The sequence below is a fragment of the Trachurus japonicus genome, chromosome 18, assembly GCF_045865225.1.
Source record: "Trachurus japonicus isolate A0001 chromosome 18, Traja_1.0".
Classification (NCBI taxonomy): Eukaryota; Metazoa; Chordata; class Actinopteri; order Carangiformes; family Carangidae; genus Trachurus; species Trachurus japonicus.
In genome coordinates this window covers 31,050,339-31,070,006 of record NC_140924.1, presented here as the reverse complement: position 1 = coordinate 31,070,006, position 19,668 = coordinate 31,050,339, and the positions used below count along the sequence as shown (strand labels likewise).

Genomic DNA, 19,668 nt, shown 5'->3' with positions numbered 1-19,668 from the left:
GTGGCATCATCATCAAATAGGTCACCTGGGATGGGATTATGGTTTGTGAATGCAAAGAAGAACACATAAAGCTTAACAGCACTGATTGCCAAGATAAATCCACCTCAAAAGAATTTGATGTTGTCACATATTAAAAAGGACATTAACTGCAAACCCAATCACACATACCATTTACCTAGCCATTTTCCCAACAGAGCTTTTCCAGTGCCATAGTGGACACACTGAGGTTTTTAAATGCCATAATAATGACCTCCTTATTCCAATAAAAGCTGGCACTGTTAATGTGAAAGAACAACAGAGGGGACCCATCATACCTTTCCCTTGGGACTGACTGCTGTTTTGTCTTGTGGCATCGGCCGCGGTGATAGCACTCCCGTCAGGGTTGGAGTAGAAGAGGAGGAGAGGCTGGAAATGACCTTTGATACATTTGCTGACCACATCTTTCCACCTGGAGCCGATCTACAGATGTAGAAAGAAAATACTGCTCAATGCACATGAAAACGACAAAAGACAAATCTTTTGTGTGAAATAATCTCACATCTACATTCTTTCTTTCAGAACAGTTAATTTGGAGATTTACATTTTTAGATTTTCCTAATGGGCCCTTAGTCTCACATGTTTCAGGAGATCATGGATGTGTGCATTCTGCAAATCAAGCACCACAGTCCAATTCAATTTCAGAGAGCAGACGGACAGTACACATGACGGGAGAATTCTTGTGACTCCATCCGTTTTCATTTTACAAAGAGGTATGGGAAAAGTTCTGTTGTGTAACTGTGATCTGACATAAAGCATTTAAACTTATTGCAACCTGAACAATTTGCACTAATACCCCAGTCTACTGACATCACCAGAGGGTCACAGCACGAGTCAATCTTAATCAAACAGAAAATGGTCAGGAGGCTTTTATGAAACTCACTGGCAACTTTGAAACAAAACCTCACCTTGATTGTGCAGAGTCTAATTTATGAGTGAATGCATTTACACATTCACATTAGCAAAGCTGTGTAAGGTGGTGCATGTCTGGCCACAAAGGCACCACAAAGGCAGGCTGCTGGCTAACAGATGCTTGTGTGCTCCTTAATTAAGCAAATGACGGGGGGAAGAGGGGGCAGGAGAAGGTAGGAGGAGGAGAGTTAGAAAGATGAGGTAAAGAAGAGCCAAGAGCAAAGCAACACAAAGGAAAGATAAAAAAAGGAGGAATGCTGCAAAGGTGAATAAAAACAACAAAAGGATTATAGATAAAAGACTGTATGCTAGGCTAGCACAACTATTGTATGCTAAATGTTTTTTCTACCACTACAAACTCCTGGCATGGATGATGAGATGTGAACTTGAGGTGAAAAAATCAGCAGCTGGGCACAGCATCTGTAATGATTTTTCTTTAAGAGGTAATGATCCTGAATGGTTTATTGATGCAGACTAAATGTATAGCTATTACACAACCCTATAGCCATTTAAATAAACTGCTGAAGCCTCATTGTGGCTCATCGTCATTTAACACTGACGCATTACCAAATATCTATGATATCTATATATGATATTTGTGCAGTGAGGTGTACAGTTATCCTGCCAGATTGGGGAAAAAACACATCTGCCAGCCATTCGAACAGGAATTCTCAGTGGCCGTGGTGTAGGTTCAATTACCATTGGCAAGTAGCTGTATTTTGCCACTCATATTAAACAATCTTATGCACTGGAAAAGCAGCGATTGGGTTACACTACAGTAGTCATTTAGTCCCTGGGACTTGGGGAGCCACAGAAATGCTGGCAAGTTTCGATCCAGGTATGGACTTGGCAGGCGCTGAGCACTGTAGCTCCTCCATCTCAGTCGGGGGCGGAGGGCTGCACACACAGCACAAGCTGCTGATGGATTGACACAGAGCCAGCCAGCCGCTGCACCACAGTCCCCGAGAAAATTGTCAGAGTGCGAAACAAAAGGGGGGGATGCTCAACACAGAAATGATTCAAGTGTTCAGAAAAAGGGGAAGGGATGGATGAAAAGGACGCGCCAACCATATACTGTACACAAACACACAGACGCAAAAACCATGTGCCAGCGAAACACAGACACAGGAATGAACCTCTTTGTCACACACAGACAGCACAAGCAAACACTTATACCTCACAACTCAACCTTCAACTTTAATCAGTGAAGGAGTCTGTAAAAAACCTTCACTGGTTAAGCCACACAAATCTACTATACTGTAATGACAGAGTTGGGGAATTACAGTAGGAATCGAAGTGGGGGGGGGGTTGGAGGGTTGGCCGACTGTTCACCGCCATAAAGGCTGATAAGCTCACAGGCTTGTGAGGGCCGATCGATGTGGCCCTTATTGGGCGATAAAGAGACTTAGTGATGGAGCTAAGGGACTTAACATCGCTACTCTTTGCTTCAGCTTTGTAATACAAATAATAGCACTTCTGTATGAAAAGGTGCAACATGACAAACCAAATGAACAGCTTACCTTTTTAAAGATTAGGTGTGATTTGGGATAGCTCCATGTTATCATAATAATTTTTCTTACTATTAACTGATAATTTTTCAAATCTATAAAATGCCATTGCAATTTCAAAGATGACATCCACAGATTGACTGTACTGTGTGAGCCACAGTCCAAAATCCAAAGATACGTATTTCCAGTGAGAAAAGCAACAAATCTCCACATTTACAGGAAGCTGGTTTTGCATTTTTGCTCTTTCGATGGCTTAAACCAATTTAAGTGACCAGTGATTTCGGCATCCATGTAAATATTCTGACCTCTTTCACTGTGGCGTCGTCGAAGAAGACCCATTTAGAAGACTTGGTGTGGAAGGCGAAGGCACAGTAGTGGCGGCTGGAGTAGCAGATCATCCCCACGAGCAGCAGCTCTCCCTTTTTGGCATGTTCATCCGTTACCCTGTAGAAGAGCTGTGTCCACACACACATATAAATATATACACTGGTTACTTATTGGCATCACTGCTACAGTAAGTAGGCAGGCAAGTGAGTGATGTTGATGGCTGGGGGAATCAGTTACTCCATCTGTGAACAGATTAAGGTCTGAGGGAATGAGCTGACCATCAGTATGAATAAGGGCTGCTTTAAATCAGCACTGTCATAGCAGCACTTCATATCTAGACTAACACTACAATGGTCCACTGTATTCCTACTGACGGTATTAACACAAATATCTAGCGGTGTTTTCTAATTTCACTTCTTTCATGAATATCAGTACAAACAAGATGAAGTAAAAAGGTCCAGTGGAGTATGGAGAGTGGAAAAAGTGTTGTGAAACGGTCACTTGTTCTTTCCTCCCACGTCTCCTGCACAAGCAGTTCTCTGTCTCTCCCTTTGACTCTCTCAAACAATAGATTTCAAAGCAAATGATGGGGGTGGAGGGTTCCCTTTAACACCCAATAAAGTCACATGAAACACTCTCTAATGAATCAAGGCCTTTGTGACACAATGGTGGGAGGGACAGAAAGATGGGGAGGAGGGGGGGGATTCTTCTGACGGTATGCTTTGGAAATGCACAAGAGGGAGCTGTCAAATAAATGATTTGGATACTTCAATACAGAAGTTATGTAATGTGTGTGGAGCATATGAGCAGGCCCTGATCTGACCTACACTGATTGATTTTTTTTGTGAAGCTCAGCCACCAAACACAGTGAACCGATGTGAGCGGGCCACTGAGGCATATTCAGTAAGTCATGTGCCACTGGGAACACTGGAGACTAACCCAGCCATATACACGTGGAGGGAGATGGGATTTAATGGGCAGAAAATTACCACACATCTCTGTATGTCGAACTACAATCAAGTATGTGTGAATATTAACAAAGTTAAACATATTTTTTCTGCCCCCGACAATCTCAGTCATGTCCACTCAGCCCACATGTTCTCTCAGACAGGCATGCACACACTCGCTCAGGAGAACACAGACATGAGGGGAGGGGCTTTCTGACAAGCTGACCAAGGCCAGCAGGGGCTTTTTGATCAGTGGCTTGGGCCAACTGGGTATTGGGCGTCGACTGCTTATGCAACGGCCCCGACTTACAGAGAAATAAATCCCCACTTTATTTCCCACATATGTTCAATTGCACAAAAACAAACTGACCCTAAAACAGCAAATAACTAAATGGCAGCTGTGAGTGGACTCATTCCAAGAAGAAATCAGAAACTGAAATATTATATATTGTGCTGAATAAATATTACTTCATCTGAGATGTCATAAAATGTTCCGTATGTAAAACCGCTTGAAAAAACAAAAAGAAAAACAAAGACCATCATATTGGAATTCAACACACATGATAGAATATAAATGCAGTAAGAAAATTAAAAACAAATTCCAACTATAACACGGATATTACAAATAAATTGTTGATTTAATTATACTCACTGCAGAGAGGCTGAGATGAGGTCCAAGCGAGCGGATAACATCCTCAGTGAGGTCAGACTGGTCAGAGTCCCAGACGAAGCCTATGGTAACTATCTCTGGGGAGTTCATGAGGACCCGTCTGATATTAATCCTCTGGCCACAGTTGCTCTGAAAAAGAAAAACAATGACTCGGAATAAAAACAGCGGTATTACCCAAAAGCAACTTCACCCAGTTACCATGTGGACTAATCTGGCTAGTCAGTAACAATGAATGTCAAAAATAGGACGGCTGTGATTCGGGAGAGTCCCTGAAGACTACCCACAAATGCTCATCAAATTTAACAAACATTCGAAGTAGACAATGGTTGCTATATTTCCATTGAAAGCTTTTTGCAGGAAGCTGGTGCACTCTAAAAACTTACAGGGCAGTTACGGAGGTCCCCTATCGTACTCGCTGCTTGTAACAAATCCCCAAAAGATTCGTCTCTGCGTTGAAGTGTCTGTTGACTGAGAAAGAGAGAGATGCAGAAAGACAGATAAATCTATGTGGAGAGACAAAAAAAAAGTGTTGCGTGTAAAATCTCAACTACACAGTTAAATAACACCCTTGTGACAAATATGTAGAAAGGCATGTGAAAAGCAAAAACAGAATGGAGTGGGACATATGACAAAGGGGAAGCAAAGAAAGTTTCATATTGCCTGTGCCTTACCAGAGTGCGGTGGTAGAGACATAATGCACCAGCTCAGTAAACGGCAGTGGGTCGGAAGTTGCCCCACAGCTATGGCACACAGACTGCACAGGGGAGAGATGGAGACCAAGAGGGTGACAAACACAAGAAAAAAGTAACAAAAAAATATAAATCAGTGTGATTTCAGCATGCAGAGCCACTGCCGAAGACTAACTGTCAAGCCAGCATATCATTTTCCATAAGGAGATCAGGACTTTCCAGCCTTCCAGATAAGCTCTCCTTTATTTGTATAAATTATGGCAAGTAATTAGGACGTGGAAGTCTTGCTTCTTCCATTGCCTTACAAAGTATGGGTCCTACCGCATCTTTTGAAGTCACCAACTCAAATGATTGACATTATTGGACATTCAATTTAATTTCAGAAGTTATCAATCTCTCCTCTGACACAGGAAATCCTCATTTGGGCCTAGATAATATTTGCTGGATTTGGGTGCCCTGAAGTCGAGGTGGAACAAAATCCACTGACTGTGCCCCTAAGGGATTTAGTCCAAAGGCGTATTATCGTTTTGATTCAGAGATAGGACTGGTTTGGGACGGGGACAGAGTTAGTGATGGGCATCACAGCCACAGGGCAGGGTGGTGTCTGTGTTGTGCTGGAATTTATGTGTACACCATCTGTGATTTATCTAGTAGTGCTGCAGCAGCACTGTAGAATCTGACTAGAAACACCCTCCTTATTCCACTGGGGCAACCCAGCATCAAAACATGACAGATTGGATCTGTACTGTCTCAGACAGTGATTCATGTACCTGTCTATGTGTGTGTGTGCCACTTTATCCTAACACTGGCTGGTGTATGTTCAGCTAACCTATTACTGTGGAGGCTGTGCAGAAACATTACGAACATCTGTCGTGGAAAAAAAGGAAGTCATAATTAACTGATAATCGAATGTCGGATTATTACGTTTTAATATAACCCTTTTCACAGATTGATGCAGCAGCAAAAACATAAACATTTTGTAAAATAACGTCTTTGATGATTCATGCAGCCTAACCCTTTACTGACCTGCTCATAAAGTGACATAGCAAACTTCTGATGCGTGATGCAAGACTTTGAAGTGCAGGCATCTGTCTCCTCAGGCACAATGTGCAGGTGGATCCTCTCCAGTATGTTCTCCTGTGACAAAACAGGACATCCATTTGTTATGGGACAAATATTTTGTTGTTGTAAAGCAACTTCTTTACAAGTTCCACGGGCTATTTTGTTTTATTCACAGCAATAGAAGAAAAAAAAACTGCCGTGCAATGGCACACTGCAAATCAAATGTCATGTTGTAAACCTGACTTCAGAAAGAGAACGTTTATAGAAAGTAAGTTGTATTCCCTTTTAGCTCCCTCCTATTTCTATGGAGCTTGTGAGTTTATAAAATATTAAGGCTGCAGCGTAAGCCTGAAAAGGTTACAGGCACAACTTCACAGCCTGTTAATCTGACACTGGCTAACTCCTCACATAAATTCTACTCCAGCATGTTGCTGCCAGTGCATTACATGCTGAATGCTCAAGGGCAAAGATCTGTGTGGGATTAAGAATTAAGATCGTCTATAAAACATAGCAACTTTGGCACATAATCTTAGGTCTTAGAAGTAAAAAGTTGCTGTTGAGTTCTTCCATGAGGGGATTTTGCAAACAAAGAAACAAAACACAAAAGATGCTGTTTATGCATTATATATTCATTATAACTTCTTTTTTGAGAATAAAAGGGACTTTATGCTGGCACTTGTGACCCCCAGTGTCTTTCTATTGTTTATCCATTTCTGCATAATTGGGCTTCTTACATGAATAAACAATGAGTGTGGGATAAAATCAGGATACATCTGTGCTGTCCATGTGTATGGTTATTAGGCAGAAGGTATCAACATCTTGAGAAGAAAATAAATCAATTAAGACTTGAAGGATAAAAAAAATCTTCAGATCTGTTTTGCATTTGTTGGTTGGAGTAAAAATAAAACTGGGGAAAAAAATGAACACACTGCAGTTAAGGAAAAACAAGTCCCGACCGAACAAAGCTTTACTGTGCCAAATACCAGCAAAAAAAAAATGGAACTGATATGCAAAAATGATGAAGAGTGCATGAAATCGACTTTTAAAAAATCACACAAATGATGTGACATAATATGGTAGCGCTAAACGGAGAGGTTCAAACACAACTCCGCTGCTTATATAACCTGTCATGATGATATTTAGCGGCAATGTGGCAGGGGTTGATGGGAGGGGAAGGGAGGGACGGAGGCTCTTTCAGTGACCTCGCCAAACAGTTTGTTACAGTGCATTACTCGAACTGTGTGGCAGGGTAACACACAAACATACACACATCCCTCTCCTCTCCTCTCCATACGCTAGTCTCCCTCCCTCAGGACAGCCTGGTTGCCACAGGAACTTACAAAGCACTCTGCGGCATCGTCCATGAAGCCCAGCTGGAAGCGCTGCTCGTCCTTAAAGGTCTCTGCCAAGGCGTGACGCAGGTTGTCGGAGGGCAGGGCTCGCTCCCGACTGTGCTGGAACTGGGAGAAAATACCCTGAAGAGGAGAGAACAAGAACTTGTTTGCACATGGACGATGGGACATTTTGTTTATCACAAGCATTCGTGTCCCCCTCGCTACCGGTCTGAATATGTGACCTGGTGAGTCACCACATCCATAAAACAAACAGTTATTTCCCAGTGTTAGTTCTGATGAAATACACTGATGATACCAACCTTTAACGCACAAAAGATGCATGACTCTCCTAAACAGAAGTGTCCTGGTAGCTGCCTCAAGCTGCGTCTGAAGATGTCCAGCTGCCATAGTACCTAGACGGGGGACAGAGGAGACAGATTTTACACTAGGAGCTTAACCCTTTACTTTGTGCCGAAGCACTCCTTAAAGATACAAACAAGAAAGCAAAGCAATCCCACATGAATAACACCAAGGTTCATAATTTGAAACCAGCTGCCCTTTGCAATAATACACACAACCGTGGGGGGTATTTCTTGGTGTAAGAAAAATGAACATGCTTGGGTTTGCTACATATGGTGTTTTGGTATCAGAGCAATATTTACAAGGTCATGAGAGGAATGAGAAGTGGTGGGAGAGGAACGACTCCCTCACAGAAACAAAGCCGGAGGTAGCGATAGTCTTCAACCAGCTCATCGGCTGTCTTGCCCTCTGAGTCACAGTCTCCAAGAGTGAACTCACTGTGTGGCTGCAGTGATGTACTAAGTCACCAGCCACTAGTCAGAAGCCACCTTCAGGTTTATTCGGAAATTTCTGGGAAGCTCTGACAGACTTAGACAGTGACTAAGCCTTAAAAAGTCTAAATAAACAACGACTAAGAGGGTGGAGCAACAAGTGGATAAATGAAGTTGGAAAAGATGTTAGGAGCCCCATAGAACTTACTAGGATTATATTTTACGCAGTTATTACTACCTTTGTGGAGTTTTATATCATATTCGAAGAAAATTTTAATATTTTTTGTCTTTTTGCCTTTATTTGATAGCACATAGTATAGATAGACAGGAAAGGGGGAGGCAGAGAGAGGGGAATGACATGCAGGAAAGGGCTGCCCGACGCGGGATTCGAACCGGGGCCATCTGCGTCTACATGGGGCGGCCACTGTGCCACGCACCGCCCCGAAAATTTTAATTTGTATGTGAGATTTGATTCGACTTGAACAGAAACTGACACCGTCAACACACAAGCAATAGGACCGACTTACCTGCACAGCACTGTTGAGGAAGCAGCTGTTCTGGCCCGGCTCATTCAGCAGTCCTTTGGTGGGGGCCAGAGACAGCATGCTCCCCGGCTGGTATGATTTCCCCAGATTGCCCCCCGGCTTCCTGAAGAACTTGACCCATGCCATTGGATAGCGGGGTCTGCCTTCAGACAGGTGGGATGGTCAGACGACGGGGCAGTTTGGGGCTGGGATCAAATCCCTTGGGCCCCTGAAGGAGCGATGCCCCCAGCAGTCTGGGGGCTATGTTATTCCACGAGCTGCAGCAGCTGTCTTGCTACACATGGGCTTCTAGTGCATTTTTGCAGCTCATATAGAAGGGCCCTTTTACTTAAATTACAATTTTGAAATTGTTCCAATGCAGGAAAAAAAAAAATCAAATGTAAGCACAAAAAGTTACAATCCAAGTCTTTGTTTTGGGAAGTCTCTGATGATTCTCTGCCTGATGCTTCTGATGAGATCCTTTTCCACCACAGGGGAACACATCTCAGTCATCCTGTAGTCTTGATGGTTCGGCACAAAGCTTTAAAAAAAAATCTGAGGTGGACTTGAACTTTTCCACATGGTCCCGATGCTACTGAAGATGTTCAGCTGCTGTTTATTCTCCCTTTAAGAGGCTCATCCATCGTAAAGGTTTATCCAGACTGGACAGCGAACACAGCTGGGCTCTGTTAGAGAAAGAGAGAAATGAGATTAAATGAGATTTTAGCTGGCATTATGAAGCTTATTATCACTAAATGCTTTTTCTAGTATGTCAAATTGCTCTTTTCAGGGGACAATATGTTTATACAAGAATAATGAACAGACAAACAGAGTGTAACTCTAAAGTTATGCATGCCTGCTCCAGGTTTGAGGCCAAACCAGATTTCCTCAACTGTCAACAAAGTTTATACATTAACCTTACCAATACCCTTTGCACTGGAGGCGTGGTAACTAAAGTCAGCTGGAACCAAGGTTGCACATTAACATTCAGAAAAAAAATTATTTGTATCTTTTTTACAACATGGACAGTAATAGCCAACAGATAGGCCTACTTAAAGGGAAAAACAAGATCACGTTGAATTGGAGCAGAATTTGCATAAATGTGTTGACTCATGTGCTACTGTCCATTAGGAATACAAAGAGTAGAAAAACACAACACAGCACTACCACCCAAACGACAGTGAAACCCCATTAAGTGCAGCTTGACTTCATTCAGTTGCAATCACTAGTGCACAGGAGAAATAAACCACCAGCATTACTGGCTGTAAAGATCTGCTGTCACTACTGACAACAGTCGTCCTCTGCTCTCATTACTGTTAACTGCAGACTACAGTCTATGCCAGGTCTGAATATTTATTGTTCTACCTCCAACCTTACAATCCCTTTTTATTTGTTCAATTGGTTAATTACATTTTCTAATTGATTAGTTAAACATGATAGATTTATGCCACAGGGCACCAGATTCATAAATCGTAAAATTTGCTTATTTTGATTCATTAGTCGTTAGAAAATAACAATGTATCAATATGTCTATAGTAAAAAAAAACAAGTGTATGGCAATTCCTCACATTTGAGGAACTACAACCAGTTGTTACTTGGGGGTTTAAACCGCACTTAAATTGTTGTTCAGCAATTCTTGGCCTCAAATTTCAAAATGTCTGTGGAAGTTTCTTTTGTGTCCCTTTTTGTCACTTTGCCTGGCATTGTCATTCTTTTACAACAGACTACCTGCCTGACCTATTTTTAACATGAGACGAGGAGTAGAGGACATGATAAGAAACTACAGAAGATGCAGCTTGAACAACGTAGTAAGAAACACCAACACAAATTGCTGTGAATGTGCACACAGTGTTCCTGTGAAAGCAGTGCTGAACACGGACTAACTGGAGAGATTTGATGGATGAATATGCTTGTGCTAAGTGAGGCAGTGGAAGCTGTGTCTAGGTTATTACATTACTGGATGCCCCAAGAGGTCCATATTAATATAGTAAAAGTCTGTACATTTTGATATGTTCATTGTGATTTTTAGAGCATATTCCTTTATGTCATGCTAGATGATACCAGAGCTTGTTCTGTGGCTTTACTGAAAACTGAAGTTGTGGCAAAAGAGATGTACTTCAAGCAGCAAAAAAAAACACAAAGAAGCAACAACGAGCAATAGTTTCTTGTGTGATACATGATGATTCATCCTCCTTTAGTCTCTCACACCTAAAAAATAACCTCAAAGACAAAACCTCAAACATTTTGTTATTCAGAGCGAGGACAAAAAAAAAAAAAAAAAATACTGCCCTACTTTTTACAAACAATGAAAATTCCCTCTAGTAAGTCTCCAGAACCACACAAAGTTTCAGCCAAAACCAGTTGGACCACATTGCCATCCTGGTATTTCAGGAATCCTCAGTGGACGATGGTCTGTTGCAACAATGCAACTTTTCAGCAGGTTAATGGTGCAACCTGGTGAAGTTTAGTATTACAGCCATCTTCACATGCTAATGTCTTTGCTTCTGTACTTTGCAAGTGGCCTCCGTAACAAGGGCATTCCAAGGCAATCACAAAGTTGCTCAAGAGCTGGTTTCAGTGGGCGGAGGGGACCAGTGGAAAAGTCCATACCCCACCTATACATCCCACCTTTACTAATAACATCACACGCCCTGACATGTTACATGACAAAATTTCTCCGAGTACGTGTGAACATCCAGTCTGTTAATGTGCAATGAGACAAGATGTGTCTTAACGTCTCTTTGACAGCTAGTAGCTGAAGCAAGAAGCCTATATTTATTTGAATATAATCTTCTAATAACTACTTAATTGTTTTTTTATTATAATTCTTAATTTGACAGGGTGTCAATCACCGTGGCACCCCTGTCACCACAGGTCAAATTAAAAACCGATCCATTATTCCTATTTTTACAGCTAATGCAATAACACCCAGCAGGACTGCATGGTGTCTCAGCAAGCACAGACAATAACACACATCCTCACATCCACTGTACTCAACATCATTTCGATGGCATGGAGCATGAGGCCAATGCATGCTTTGCCATGTGACATTGCTGACAACAGCGAGAGTAAACATTTAAAAAATCTAGAGGGAAAAACATTTTTTATTGCATTATGGTTGTCCACTTAAAAACTGCAAATCTCCCCTACCCTGAGTGAAATTGGCACTTGCTGACCATAATTTAGGAACATATTTTTATAAAATTGTGCTCTGTTGCTACAGGGCATTGGGTGCAAAGAGCAACATTTCTTCACACAAGAAGAAAAAAACAAAGAAAACAGATTTGTTTTCAACATTTTTGTCTCTGGTTAATAAAATTACTTCCACTGTCACTTCATTTTCTTGTGTGATTCCATGAGGCCAACGCTGAAGAGAGCTCAGCAGCTATTTCAGCCTCACCATGTCGTGTTTGCACTGCACAACACGGAGCACATTTTTAGACGCAGACTCGCTGAGTTACAATCCAGAGGTTAAAGTGGCACATATTGTACCTAACCTGTGAGCAGGGCTTCAGATCAGAGGAGTGACGAGCTGAATAATGCACACTGTCTGCACAGGCAGCTACACCCACATGACCACTCTTACTGGATTTGAGATACTGATATTTTGTGAAACCCCCGTAATCGATTTCAACTGATGTGGCCTTATGAAATATCTGCGTTGCGTTTGTTTATAAATCTGGGTGGAGAAAATGACTCAACTGGCTGGTCACATTATTGTCCCGAAGCCAAGCTTATGTCATTGCCTAATGTAAGCCAAGACGGTTGTTGACACCCTTCCTCTTCAAGTCTTAGTGGTAAATTACACTATGTTCTTAAGGCTTTTTTTCCTTCTGATTCATATTTGCAAGTTTATGCATTTTAACTATGAATTTATTTTCATAAAACCCTTTGACTTTATTTCAACACATGAACTACGGTTGAAAAACACTCAGTTCTTTGTTCACAAAGCAATTCATTTCCTCACGTTACCTGGGTTAAATAAATCTACCACTGGTGATCATACAAAGCAAATAGCTCAGTTGACCCTGGGTTTTTCTTCAACTAGGCTATGTTTTTTTATGTTTTAGGCTATGTTTTTTCTTTTTATGTTTGTACATTAAACCAGCTGGATCTCCGACTGATCATAAGCACTGTATTTGATATGAGATAAAATTAGATTACTGGCCACTGTAGGGAAATTATATCAAGACTGTAGATAAATTAATAATATTTAATGGAGGTCAAAGATACATAATCTAAATACACCAAATCAAGCCTCTCTTAAAAAGCATTAAACAGCAAACTTCAAATTTTAAATGTGGAAATATAGTTTGATATAATATTATACTTATTTAAACTTGCAGTTTAAAAAATACCTTAAATCCCCTTAAATGGAAGAGCAGATAACTACATCAGTATGTTAAAACCTTTACACGTGACAAGGTGTGTGTTACACATGCGTGAATTTATGAATGATTGGAAATTCATTTTTAGTGTATGAATATCTACCTTTTTTGATAATCACTTTTGTAAAATCTCTACCACTAAAGCACAATCTATTTTCTTTTCACCAAGTCACCTCATGCTCTCAGCATGTGGCAGACAGAGCTGTGGTGCAACAGGCTGCACTGATCCAACAGGAATAACACGAAAGAGTGAAACTAATGTTCAAGTGTAAACCTCATTAATGACAGACTACCTTCAGTTTGTACAGAGCCCTGTTTCATAACCAGAGTGGAAAATCTGCGGTACCACAAATGTAAAATGAATTTGATTTAAGCGTCTTTACAGGTTTGTCAAGGTGTCAATCTGTGCTCTTAAGCACATTGAGTAAACCGAAACCGTTACATCAACCAATCAATGACAGCTTAACTACCAACTTAATATTAGTAACTTAGTGAATTCATGGCTGTAATTACCAACTTACACAGACTGCAGTAAAATATTTTCATGTCATTGTCAACCCCATCTGCCCCTGTCACCTCCTAAAGCAGGTTTTAAATGGACAATTAAAAAAGAAGAAGTTACAAATGAACTATAACCTAGTTTCTGCCTCGATACAAAACAAAACCCACATCACTGTCACTACATTATAGAAGTCTGTGGTATGGAACTGACTGGGAGCCAAACAAAAGAAGTCAATTCACTTTTTCTCTCAGGAGCAGCAGTACAGGAAGCCCCGATTTCCTTTGTAAACAAAGGCTTTCTCAGACTTGTCAAGCAAAGTCCAAGATTGACTTTCTTTCCTCTTGTCATAGGGAAGGTGCTAAGGCCAGCACTAGAAAGCAATCGGCCAAAGAGTGTGTTGTGCATCAGCAGCTTTGACAAGCTTAGAGAATCAGTAAAATGTGGACGCGTTTGGTGTGAAGGCATGGGGAGTCTGATGCTATAATTTGTCTATTAGTGATCTGTTGATGGATGGCCTCATTAAGAATGATTCAATTGATCTCCTTTATATGGTAATGCCAAGAGCAGCTGATGAATCAATCTGTGGGAAATTGAGTCACACTAATTCAATGTCTGTAAGATGTGAAAACAGAAATACATTGTGGGATAAGGAGCATGCAAAGCCTTATAAAGAGGTCTTTGTGGGAACAATTTAGTCTGTAGATTCACTTCCAAAAATCATCATCAAAGTTGACAACAGAGGTCTTTCAAAACAACTGAAATCCACACAATTGCTCATGGGTTATACAAAGCCTTTAAAATTAATTTTAACACAATTTTGCCTTGATAAAGCACAATGCAATACAGCAGAGCACAACTCACTCCCTCTCTACTACTTCTGACACTCTGTGTTTTAAGTTGAGGTGCAGCCTATACCTTTTTCTCAAAGCAGATCAATATATCTTTCCGTCAAGCCGGTGCATTTCCCACCTGGTGAGAGTGCCCCTCTTCCCCTTACTCCCCAACTCTAACTCACTGTTGATAAATGGCTTCCCTTACTGGGGATTGGGCTCTACAGAAACTCCAAACCTGATGACTAGCAAAGTACTGTGCATAAGCCTTTTTTTCTGTTTTTAGTAAAATGCATTTCTTTTCCCCGTCTGTCATCTACTCAACATTTTATATAAAACAAGAAAAATTTAAAGTAATTCAACTTTGTTCAAATTGTTTATTCAACAATTCTTAAGTGTTGAGACATCATCTCTTTAACCTGAATTAACAGCCAGTTTATTTTATGTAAACACACATGAACTTGAACTGCAGCCGTGCAATGCAATTAAATGAAATTTAAATTGACAGTAGACTGTTTTTTAGAGTAACAAAGAAACTAATGTTTTGAGATACAAACTTGTGTGTAAAATAAAAATGCTCTATTTTTAGCGCAGTCATGTAAACTCCTTGAAGTCTGACTCATTTGTTAAATGTAGGAACAAAGTCACATTTTTATGTCTCACTGCCGACATTCTCCCACTCATATTCTTTTTATGTGTGTGTGTGTTTTCTAAGTAAAGTGATGAACAAAGTGTCTGACATGAGGACAAATACTTCCTCTCTGCTTTCGACACCATGTTTTAATTTTCTGTAATTTAGTGCAGTGGCGTTCCCAAATTCTTCTGTCAGCCTGTTTATCATAATTAAGTGCTGGGACTGGGCAAACACACTAAAGTCTGGAAATATACAACAGCCTTGTAATAATATGCAGCCACTGCATGTCGGAAACGAAGAAACAAGACGTAAGCCTGGACGCTAAAGCCCTAAAATAACAGTGAAACTTGACTATAAAATTCCCTCCGGACTGCAGACATGGTTTGGAGCCTTGAGGCATCAATGCACCGGTCGTTTCCTGTGTGGGCTTCCTGCTCAAAGGTTTGCCGCTTTCCAGCACACGGTCACCACATTCAATTCTGTGAAACTGAACAGGTCACCTACACTACACTGAGTCACCCATTATTCCTTAGTGCGTCCAACAGAGGAAGAGGGAGAACAAAAGCTCATGTTCCAGGATCCAATACTGAATAGAACCTGACTGAAATATAACATCCTCCCCTCCGCTCTCGAGATTGCTTCCTTAATGTCCGACCACTTGACAGGAGTTTGCCAATAAATACCAAGTACAATGATAGTGACCACAAACCTTGTTCCCCTTTCTCCATGTTTAACTGAATTCAATCAACTTTTTAAAGCAGCAATCACACTCAATAATATAAGAAGCCACTTGATCTAAAAATAGATTAAGACATGATAGAATGAGCAAACATACTTAATAAGAGTACAGTTTTTCCAACTGCTCTTGTCACCCATGCTTGCAAACAAAGAGGTGACAGAAGGCGTACCATCAAAACCTGTTCTTCAGCATGCTTCCACATTTACATCACTGTCCTGCTCCTAGAGGAAATGTACTACAACCGTGAACATAAAGGATGAGTGTGCATGGTGTTTATAGGGCTGGTGATCTCACTGCTTCATCATCGTCGGGCTTATGTGACTGAAGTCTGCTGCTCTGCACTGGTCTTATCACTGGAATGAATTAAAGAGGGAGAAACCAGTTCACAGGGTGCACTTGATGGGGATCTGCCAATGAGTTTTGAATGAGCTCCTATAAACTTCAGACTGTTTTGTTCGAATATTAAAAAGAGAAAAAAAAGGGTGTGGAGAAATTACTCAGTAACAAACCTCTGCGTCCACAACCAAAACATAACAGGAAACTTGGCAGTTAGCTTGGATTGTGCTTGTTTATCCTGAGGTGACACAACACTTAAAGAGATAGAGGAAGGCTGTTATTTTCACGTAATAAAAGTACCTTTACGGCATATTTATGGGCCAGTAAATGTATACTCCCACAGAATAAGAAATACTCATGTGTAAATAAAAGCTGAAGACGTGGGAAAATGGTCACTCGAGCCTAATTTTCGTTAAGATAGCTTTGTATTTTCATATTTCGTGATAAACTAGCTTGACATGTAACGTTAGCTAGTTGTCAACAACAAACCTGCTATAGGCGACTCTCAAAAAGGGAAATACCGACCAAAAAGTTAGACAAAATAAACTGTCAAAATGACAAAACATGTCTCCTTGTGTGTTCAACATTTTCACGCCACAGCTTCTAACTTAACCAGGCTGCCGCACTAACACTACCCGACCGACTGGAAGAAGCTAATGCTAGGCCTACCTGGTTTCCGATTTACCTGTGCTGCAGGTGAAGCTACACTTCCGCCCTCACGCACTGCTCGTAACGTTACAACAAACACATACTGGGAAAGTTTAAAGAGCTACTTGTATGTGTGTGTGTGTTTGGGAGGGGAAAAGCCACTCACCTCAGGAGAGAATAAAAACCCAAAGTGTGGTAATATCCTCCGGTGTGGTCAGAAGAGGAGTTAGAGTGTTTTAGTGGAGTTTCTGGAGGAGGGACTGAGGAGTGGAGGGAGTCTCCGCCGGTTGAGCAGAGACGCTGGAAACTCAAGCACTAACCGCAAAACAAAGTGTTATCCTTCCGCCGTTCAAACTTCTCCCTCTCTCTCTCTTTCTCTCTTCGGCTTCAGTGGGGGTTTGTTTGTTTTTTCTCTCACAAATTCCACTTCGGGAAAACAGCAGCAGTCTCCGTCCCCTTGCCAGTATATATCCCAGGTTTTTCAGAGGCGTGCTGTGTGGCTCTGCTGCAGTCCGCTGATGCGCGGCGTGAGTGAGCAGTAGTCGCTCGGTCGACTTCGGCACCTGAAATACTGGATTAGAGATGTTTTCAGAGCTGAGATGTCAAACCCCGCCTCTTCAACACTGTATTCACTGCAGTCTGCCATGCTACTGTACACCGCTGCCACAGTCACAGCGCATACACACTCACACACACACACACAGAGAGACGCGGGTGGACACACACTCCTATATTTGCAGAGCGCCAACTCCGCTGGCAGGCTCGTTAATGTTGCTTTATAGTGCAGGGGTTTGCAGTTTGCAGCGCACTACATTGTGCACGGTGTTAGTTTACAATTCTCCTTCTGCAAAACTGCACACACAGTCTACTTCAACATTTGTTCAAAAGTATTTTGTATTTCTTATAATGGGTGGACTTGTCTACATTCAATCATTCATTTCATTTTTAGTTTTCTGCAACCAGGGGTGCAATAAATAATAGGCAAACGCACATCTGCGTCGTAACGTGGTGGTAAATGATTAAGCATGCTTTCAGAGGTGTTAAACATCCACCTATATGATTATACCCCAACAATGTGGTGGCAATTTTAAGACTATGATGATCATGAACAACTGAGAGCAGGGGGAAAGTGATGTAAGGCTCTTGTTACCCAAACACCATCTGCCTGATCCTGTTATATAAAGAAAGCAAATGAAAGGGGTGTAGGCTACAATTAAAGCTTTTCTCCCCTCTTTAGAAAGCAATGGGACTAGCGAGTGTAATAGCCCTATCATGTTTTATGGCTCAAGCTGTCCACATTTTTATTTGAAATAATTATATTAATTAAAATAAATAGACTGGATTGCCTCCACAAGAGGGCATCTTATATTTGCTGTATAAATGTGGGGCCATAAACTTTTTTTCTTTCTTTTTTTCTTTTGATGATGATCCATTAGTTTATTTTCAAAAATGTGTCAAGGTAATAACATTTTTAATGAGTGCCATGTCTCTGGGTTAGCCTGCACATAACTGAGACATAAACACAATTTAAATACAGCCTTCATAACACATGCATTGCATGGCTTTGCTTCGTTGCTATGGGGGACGTGTGTGTGTGTGTAATATTTGCAATCACGACTCATCAACAAAGGTCAGTCCACTTTTTTAGCTTTTATGACATCTTAAAAAAAAACATTTCATCCTTTAACTGCAGTGTCTGCTTAATTTAGACTAAATGCTGCAGGAGATGATTCAGTTTGAGTTTCTATGACACCCTTGAACTCAGTTATACAATCAAACACACCAGTTATTATAACCCTGTCTGTCATAGGCTACATCTAACAAGCTCTGTGTTTAAAATGAAATCCCCTGCTCTCACAATAATCAGCACCATCACTCCTTAAGGCTGAGGAAACTGTATGCAGCGATCGAGTGTGCGGTGAGAGGTCACAATGTATCAGCATGGTCCAGCTTTTCCCCAGGAAGTACTTGAAAGGGCCCATTGAAGAGACAATACCATTTCCCTCCACACACATTTCCTCAAGGGACATATAATGCTTCCTTTTAAAATATAAAAAAGTCTGAGTGTTGTAATGTGTAAGAGGTAATAATTTTGAGTGATATCAGCTTTCAGGATCTTGATGTAGCCTACTTATATCTAAAAAAAAGTATTTTTCTCACCTTGTAGATCCCTACACACTTTTTGTCAACAGCAAAAAACGCTGAAAGCCTGTTGCCATTATTATACTCTTTTTTTCTGTAACTTTTTAGACAGGTTTAACAAAATAAAACAAACATTTTGTTAACATAGTGGTACTCTGCACTCACATTGTGGTGGTGGACATTCCCACACTGACTGTCCTGACCTCCTTGCTTTGAAGAGCACCCAGTGAAATCTCCCTATAAATTATGGATCACACAGCTCAGGCAGATCAAGTCTTCAACAAGTTACACAAATGTAGAGTTTTCTTTTCTGACCTTGGTGGACAGTTTGCTCTCCAGTGGTTGGATATGACAATTTGTGCCCTGTCAGCATTGCTGCGCGAGTCTGAGCCAAAAGTCTAAAAATGACTGTATCGTTGCACTGACACATCTCTGCCTGGCTGGCATGCACTTTGAATGGCTGCTGCAGAACAGTGGTTCACTGGTTTTCTGATTTGGTGTATTCATTTTTAACCCTTGCTATGTCTGTTTGCCCCAAGTGTTCTCTGTTTTTGCTTGTGTCTGCAACTTTCAATTGAATTCCTGTTCAAATATCCTCATATCTTCCTTAAATTATTCTTGCTCTTAAATCTTAACAGCACAGCAAAAC

The 19,668-nt window shown here is 41.1% G+C and overlaps 1 protein-coding gene across 2 annotated transcripts in view; it reads right to left on the bottom strand.

Moving 5' to 3' along the window:
• Positions 1–17,520, bottom strand: part of usp53a (ubiquitin specific peptidase 53a) — a 31,428-nt gene extending 13,908 nt beyond the window's left edge. Inside the window, exons 1-10 of one of the 2 annotated variants that reach the window (XM_085806387.1) lie at positions 17,044–17,520; positions 8,804–9,486; positions 7,806–7,898; positions 7,492–7,626; positions 6,116–6,226; positions 5,072–5,154; positions 4,784–4,868; positions 4,383–4,529; positions 2,762–2,911; positions 315–459 (exon numbers count right to left, since the gene is read on the bottom strand). In XM_085806387.1, the coding sequence (XP_085662513.1) occupies positions 315–459; positions 2,762–2,911; positions 4,383–4,529; positions 4,784–4,868; positions 5,072–5,154; positions 6,116–6,226; positions 7,492–7,626; positions 7,806–7,898; positions 8,804–8,947 (1,093 nt within the window). In that variant the 5' untranslated portion in view covers positions 8,948–9,486; positions 17,044–17,520. Of the gene's footprint in view, positions 1–314; positions 460–2,761; positions 2,912–4,382; positions 4,530–4,783; positions 4,869–5,071; positions 5,155–6,115; positions 6,227–7,491; positions 7,627–7,805; positions 7,899–8,803; positions 9,487–16,914 lie in introns of both variants that reach the window. The other variant, XM_085806388.1, reaches the window with a different exon arrangement.
• Between the last annotated feature and the right edge of the window lie 2,148 nt (positions 17,521–19,668).